Source organism: Anarrhichthys ocellatus, unplaced genomic scaffold, assembly GCF_004355925.1.
Source record: "Anarrhichthys ocellatus isolate YVR2014 unplaced genomic scaffold, GSC_Weel_1.0 scaffold79, whole genome shotgun sequence".
NCBI lineage: Eukaryota > Metazoa > Chordata > Actinopteri > Perciformes > Anarhichadidae > Anarrhichthys > Anarrhichthys ocellatus.
In genome coordinates this window covers 978155-986126 of record NW_022280109.1, presented here as the reverse complement: position 1 = coordinate 986126, position 7972 = coordinate 978155, and the positions used below count along the sequence as shown (strand labels likewise).

The window sequence follows — 7972 nt, the reverse complement described above, 5'->3', positions numbered from 1 at the left end:
ATTTACATTACATTACATTACAGTCATTTAGCTTTAATCCAAAGCGATTTACAATAAATGTAATTTAGCAGATTAACTTTTTTCTACTACTCTACTAAGAGGTGGATCTTCTCTCTGTGGGTCTTGTTTCACCGGATGTTTGATCGCGGCTCAGGACGTCAAAGTAAAAACGGACAGAGGGATATAAAAGGCGGGGGGAGGAGGGGAGGAGCCGGCTGCACGTGTCGCTCAAACGCATGAGCCTGCCAAGGTCCAGCACACATACAGCATGTGCACCCTCACACGGTCAGAAGGAGCGCTGGACTTGCAAATGAACACAACTCATTTGAAAACATTTAAATTATTCAAACCTTTTAAAAACCACAGACTTCAGTGCGCTTAACCCTTTCAGTCTAAAAGTCCACAGCAGCTCTGACAAGCTGCTGCTCATTACACACCCGAAAACACAACAGTGGCCATTTTAAGACATGTGACACAAACTGGTCAGGCTGAACTTGGATGAACCTTTTGACTAATATATGCTTTTTTTCCACGATGAGAAGAAAAATAGTCTCATGTTTGGTTAGCCTAGCTTAGCATATAGAACCATAACAATAGTGTAAAAACAACAATTTAGCTATATAGAGTTAATAGTTGGAACTATTTCTTGACGAACATTATTCCTCCACCCAGCATGTGCAGCGTCTCCAGCTATAGTGTTGGTTGCCAGATACAATAAGAAAAGCTGTGGTTTGGGCCTCTGTGCAGTTACAATGGTTCCAAACCTGGCAACCTCACAGTGATGACAACATTTCAGGAAACCGCTCACAGCCAACGCACTGGACTCTTGTTCACCAAGAAGAAGTTCCAGCACATGTCTCCCTTTGGAAGCACCGGGTTTCATTTTTCAGTGCTAATGTTAGCAAGTAAGCTATTGTGCAGGGCCACAACCACCTCACCCCAGAACATGTTGACATTGAAAATACAGCATCAAAAATGTATTTGCATTTTTACATTTTACTCATCTACTCAATTTAGTGAATTGTTTAGATGTCTTTTTTGTTTCCCAACTTGAAATGCTGTTTTTAAAGTCTTCTCCACACTGCCAGGAATATAATTGGACAATATAATTGTTGCTGTTTCTAATATTCACTTTCAATGTATTAAGTCTAAAAAATTGTCTTTAACATACCCACCAAGTGTGATCCTTTAATTGTAGAACATAAATCCTCCCAGGTTACTAAACTCCCACAACAAACAAGAATTCCCGCCTCACTTTTTTAATTTATTCTGCCAACCAGTCAAGTTGCAGTTTACATTCATGTCTGTCCAACATGTCATCCCTTCATCATTTTATCCTATTTAGTCAAGAATTTAGCATGAATTCTTGATTTATGGCCAAAAACGTGCTTTTTGAGGTTACAGTGACCTTGAACCATGAAAATCTCATCAGTTCATCCTCAAGTCCAAATGTATGGTTTGCTCAAAGCAGTCTTGAGATATTCACGTATATGGTTCAGACAGACAGAAAACCCCAAAACATAATGTCTCCGGCCACAGCAGTCAGCAGTGCAGAGGCATACAGAGATCTTTACCTCCTTGTTCTAAATGGTACGGCCCTGTTTGCTTGGAGTGGACCATTTAGCATGTTACTACGTAAATGTTAGCATAAAGTAGTACAGAAATACAACCATAGTTTACATGTTAACATGCTAATGTTTTATTGTTAGATGCTATTGTTGTCTAAGTATGCTGTTTGTACGAGACAACATTTTAACCTGTTAGTGGCACTAGATGAAAAGTAAAAAAAAGATAATTAAAGTATTTAGGATTCTTCCTCTGGGGATCATGAATGTAAGAACCAAACTTCCTGGAAATCCAGTTGTCCAGATATTCCCTCTGGAACGAATGTTAAACAGTAGAATCCAGAGCCATGTCAAGCCTCCTGATCAACATCTACACAGGGAAATAAATAAATTGCCACACTGATAATAGTTCTCTGCATAATTTATTTATTAAACTCAATCATCCATATTAGTGCTATTTGAATCATCAATAACAGACACAGATTCTTTAATCATCCTCCAGTAATGTATCATCTAAATGCATGTAAATAACAGGTTAGTGTCGTTCCTCAGTCACCCCTGAGTACTTGACTGGGTTAGGTACAGCAGTGTGTAAGTCTCACATTCATATACTGAACTCTAACATCGATAGATTCAAGTCTGGCATCTAGACTGGGGACGGGACGAGATCCAGTTCAGCGTTGGTTCTTGTCATCGCTACAGTGACACACATGCTCTATAGAGGTAGAAGCATGACTTCAACATTGGATGCATTGTTACCCGATGAATCTGACTATTCCTTAGAAAGCACAACTTAAACCTGAAATGTTCTGAAATAATACAGTACTGCAGGGTTCCCTTAAAGGAACATTCTGAGGATCTTTGAAGAAGCTTTAAAGTGCACCATAACAGCATGAGTATCACAACCACAACCACAATCATTGCGGTGTCATACATAATTAACAACTCAGTTTTCATCTCTAAGCAAGTGAATGAAAAAGAAACACAAGTTAATGTGCAGATACAAGTAGAACTAATACAGTGGTAATCGTAACATCTTTGAAATGCGACAGTGACCAACATGATTTCAACATGTCAATGCGATGTGGGAGGTAAAAATTTAAGATGCAACTCCCTCAGAGACAGACAGCTTGACAGGACAAAATCACTGAGGACATGACACAATTACATAAAAACATGCAGAGAAAACACATGAATCTTCGTCCGAGCGCAAATAGTCATGGTCCATTTTCAGTGTGCGCATGAACTCAGAACAAAGGAATAAGTATAATTCTCTATACAAATCCTATTTCCTCTCCCCTCATCAGGGAGGACTGGCTCGGGTACACAGCAGCACCAAGTGTCTTGTTCGTGGACACTTCAGCAGATGGGTCTTGAAACCACCACGTTGATTTTGTTGAAGACGAAAAACGCATTTTAGCAAAAAGAATTCTTCTTTGATCCATTACTGACGTTAGCATACCGTTAGCGTTCCCCCTTCTCTCTGGACACTGTGCTTCTATATGAAACACATGACAAACATGGACACAGACAATTGGCACAGTCACAGAGAGAAAAAGAATTTCTTAAAAGTGAACAAAGCGAACATGGCTTCTTAATGGCTTCCCCCTGAACGTGCTTTACTTTACGACTCATATGAGCTCTCAGCTATTTCTGTTGCGTCGTCAAGGCCACCGCACTTCCTGCTGCAAGTGTCACTTGGAAAGAGAGGAAATGAGACTGCGTGTGGGCGTCAAGAGGAAGATACGGTGTGGTCAACAAAGGCCAGAAAAGGATTCATTCAATGTGAAACAAAAGTTCCAACAGCAACCATAGCAGAGGCTTTTCAGAAGATGCTGTGTAAGGTCAGAGGGAAGGGGAAGTGGAACAGGAGGAACTACTTGACAACAGCAACTTCTGTAAATGCTCACGCTTACATTTACGCCACATTACCCACATGTTATATGGAACAGTTCTTCTGGGTACCAACACCTTTCCAGTGTCCTCAAGTATACAGTCCCTGGAGGTAGTTATTATCGCCACAGCTCAGACATCCTGTTGGAACATGCTGGATGAGCTCAGGGGAAAGAACTGGCTAGGACGTTCAATATCCACTCAACCAGACAGCCACCCTGCGGTGAGCTCAGAATATAATCCTTTCATCTCCCATCGTCCCAGATTTCTGCTCATGAAAGCTTGAAAAAAAAAAGCTGTTGAAGGGATTGGAACATATGAGGGACTTGAAATTAGGAGAGAAATATTGTTTTACTTGTCTTTGTGGCATGGCTCTGTATGCGTGTGCAAACCTTCCTTCGCAGTTGGGATTAAAAAAAAAAGATGTCTTTGTGATCAGTGGCATTTCAGGGTTTTCTTGGGGTGTTCCTTTTCCAGCTGGTCTCTCTGGGGTCCATAGATGCTGGTGGCATGCCAGGAGAACCACACGATGATGGAGATGATGGTGGTCTGGAGGAGGAACATCACCCCGTAGGTGGAAGCTATGGTAGGTCCTGGTAGGCGGGAGAGGATTGCAGGGGGCAAAAGCAGAGTTGGGCTGAGCAGGATTGCCCTCACCTCGGTCTTGATCATGTGGAGTTCGTCGAGGATGGACAAAAACGTGCAACAGTGGAACCACTGGTGGCTGTGCCCCCAGATGTCGAAGCGGCCCGGAGCTAGCCGCTCGGGGAACTTGCTGATGTTGAAGACGGCCGACACCAGCAGCCAGAGGCAGTGGCGATGGAAGAAGCTGGCCGTGGAGGTGGAAGCCGCGAAAGAGGAGGTGGTAGAGTAAGGCGATCTAGTGAGGAGGCGGTAGAAGACTGGCGTGGAGGAGATGAGGAACGGGAGGAGGAAAACAAAGGTTCGGATGACGTACCGATGCCGCCTCCACCTATGGCGAGTGTTGCAGCAAGATATGACGCAAATGATTGCTACAACGCATGCGGTCGGGATGTAGAAGGTCTCAAAAAACACAGAGAAATCTGGGATTGCATAGGATGATGTAAGAGATCCTGCAGGTTCAAGTTTCAAGTCCATATGGGAGCCATTTCGGCCTCCCGTCTCTACTATCCCTGCCCGAGGGTGGATGTAGTAGTAGTACGCCAATGATGAGCCAACGGTGTAGGAACTGATAGTGCCGTAATCCACAAAGAAGCAGACTTCTCTTACCACCAGAGACATTGAGTTGAGCAGGTGGGCCATGCTGCTAGCCATTAACAGACAGAACACCCCGATAAAGTAGTTCCACAACGGATAGAAGAACGGGGCGTCACCATTTGGCGCACCTTCCCAACCAAACACCTCCACAAAATAGTATGAAAAAATAAAAACTGGGAGGAAGTGTGTCCAGAAGTTGCCTGTTTCATTGGTGGGCCTGAATGCCGATAGTAAGCAATCCCTTAGGCTGTAGTTTGGAAAGCGGTAGCCAGTCAGGATGAAGTTTTCTATGACACGCGGCGGCACATCCGTATGCCTCAGAAGAGGTAACGGCTGGCCACAGTTCAGTAGCATAATGTTCAGTTTGCTGACGGTCAAAAAAGTTTATTTGAATCTGTCTTTTCCTGCACAGCACTTCAGTGTTTATTGGTTGGCTGATGACTTTATTGCTAATCACAGCATAGTAAGTGATCCCCATACACTCTCTTGCTAATGAGTAGATAAGGCATCTGCAGGCTCCTCCGGCTTAAAAAAGACCTTTCAGCCCTGCTCTTCTCAGGACTTTTGATCCTTGGCTCCACTGTGGGCCCCGCGAGCTGTCGACTAGTCCAAAGAGCAGAGCTGGTGTATAGTCAGACAGACAGAAAAAGGCAGGGCAGAGAGTAGTACCCAGAATCCCTGGGCCACCTGCTTGGTTAATTTTTCCTTTTGGTTTTCTCTTAAACCCCAAGAAAAACGTCAGCAAAACATCCAGCATGCACTGCTTTTCGTGCATTTTATTTAGTTCCCCTACTTTGCATAGGATATGGTCTGCGTGGATGCTTCTGTTTGTTTAGCGACTTCACGTGTCTTGTGGACAGTTCTGAAGCAGCAAATCAAAATGAAGGTCACTTATTACTGTGTTACAAGGTTGAGCAGCGCGTCAATGTATCCATACAGCAGCAGAGATGTCCTGAAGACACGTCCATCAATGTATCCATACAGCAGCAGAGATGTCCTGAAGACACGTCCATCAAGCTCTGTGCTAAGTAGGTCATGCCGGCGATCAGCACTGTATCAGTCTACAGCGGGCTGCTCTTCCTCCTGTTGTTCCTGGTCCATCAGCCTGTATCCACGTCCGACTTCCATTCAGCTTCCATTCCGTTGTAATGCAGGGCGCTGCGGAGAAGAAGAAATCCCCCGGGACCGGTGAGCAATCCGTTAAGTGTGCCGGGGACGCAAGGTCAAGTTTGAATACATTCTGTGAGAGCCAGCACACTGCCGTGAGTCTTTAGCCCTGTTAGTCTGAAGCCAACCGGCATTTCGGGAACACACCGAGGAGAACGGGGGACTGTTTGACAGGTACCAGCGTCAAGCTACGCACGCCATAATACCTGGGTTCCGGTTGTGAGTTTCAAAATAAAACTCAGAGGTCGTGACGTAACACTCTTTAGAGGTCATATTGCTTGATTCCAGTAACCTATAAGCTAAATGCACGTGATTAATATTTCTGTCATTTACAAGACCTTTACATCAAATCAGCTGTACATTCCTTCACTTTCGCCAATGTAGAATTTAGGCCTACTTTTACAAATGTAGGCTAGTTATTCAGGATGTAACGAAAAACAAACAACAATGACTGTATATACTACAATGATAAGGAAGGACAAAGGAGAACTGAATGTTGGAAACAATTTATTAAAGAATATATGCACAATAATATATGCAAAATAAGAGGAGTTTGCAATCAAATGTAATGGCAACGGTTCGAACCCCTCTACTAAAAGAAAAATATGAAATAAAAAGGAGTCCGATTTGGAAGGAAATGGAAGAATGGAAGAATTGGAAGAAGGTGTTATCAACATGGGCTAAAACTGACATTTCCAAGTGAAAACCAGCAGAACAACAGCAAACTATACTGAGCTCTATTTGATATATTTTCTTTGATGGTTTGCATCATTATCACATTTTATAATATTCTTTATATTTGTAATTGTATATTTATTTTTTGTCATAAGTTATTTATGTCATCATATAGTGTGGGCTACTAGTATGTTGTAGATGGTCTATGATATTGTAGATGTAATATAGAATGTATATTTTCAGCATGTAGGCTACATGGTAGCTAATATCCACTTACACTTATTGTATTTTTTTCCATTCTGAATTATGTCACTTGCATTATAAAGAATGCCATCAAAAAACTGTGCTTATATGGTCAGGCCTGAACGTGACAGAAAACCCTACCCTTTTATTTTGAAGGCGAATTCACTCAGCTTCCGGTCCCCTTCTGATTAACTGCGCGCCTCCCCAACGGACAGTGGGAACTATTTCTAAGCTTTGCCCTTTCTTCTTTTTCCTTCTCATGTATTTTTGCGGTTTTGTCCTTAACACGCACTGTGAGGAAGACAAAGCGGAATATTGCAGAACGACAGGAGGTAACCCGTGCGGTGCCGTGCTAAGGCTGTTCCCGTTATCTGCTTAAAATGCGCAGTTTGTTCCTGTGAGTAATCTTGTTAGAACACTACTTTGTACCCCCCCTATGTGCCTCTGAATATCGACCTTTTACAAAGTGCCTGAACAAGCCTCTCTTCCTTTGCTTTCATTGTAAAGAGCCTCATAATGCTGGAGCTATGACTCACCAACAATATATTTAAACAGGAATGCACCTATGAATAGCTATTTCATAACATTTGATCTATTACACGAGTATTGTTCCAACGTCCAAAATCTCAGTATTACCCTCTGTAGTGTTGTGTTACCTCATATCTCTGTGTTTATTGTATTTATCTCTGTGTAGTCTATTACGAGGCACTATGACTGTACCCTGTGTTTTTAATAATGTAGAAGAGTTGCCTAGTTTTAGTTTAGTCTCTTGTACATTTTTTTTTATTTCACAAGCTTATTGTAAGCTTATATGATTCATGGCTTTCTATAATATTTTCTTTCTGACCTTCCACATTTGTTTTTGATTTGATACTATAACTGTAATGTGTCATCTAGCGTGATCCATCTCTCTGGATAAGTTATCTTAGGGCCGGATTTAATGCAGTGGCTGAACCTGGGCCAAAAAGCTGCACGCACACATTTGTATCATTTTATTTGAAATATTTATGACCAAAGAAATGTATACTTAATACCCAGTGGTGTATAGTAACGAAGTAGAAATACTTCGTTACTGTACTTAAGTCGTTTTTTTGGATATCTGTACTTTACTTTACTACTTATATTTCTGTTGACTTTTACTTTTACTTCACTACATTTTGCAAAGAAAACTGATACTTTGACTCCGATAC

General features: G+C 42.2%; 1 protein-coding gene across 1 annotated transcript; it reads right to left on the bottom strand.

Annotated features, from left to right (window-relative positions):
• Positions 1-1970: 1970 nt before the first annotated feature.
• Positions 1971-6066, bottom strand: paqr9 (progestin and adipoQ receptor family member 9). The gene has a single exon (XM_031874226.1). It carries the CDS (start codon positions 5049-5051, stop codon positions 3894-3896), a length of 1158 nt encoding a protein of 385 aa, XP_031730086.1. The 5' UTR covers positions 5052-6066; the 3' UTR covers positions 1971-3893.
• Positions 6067-7972: the final 1906 nt, after the last annotated feature.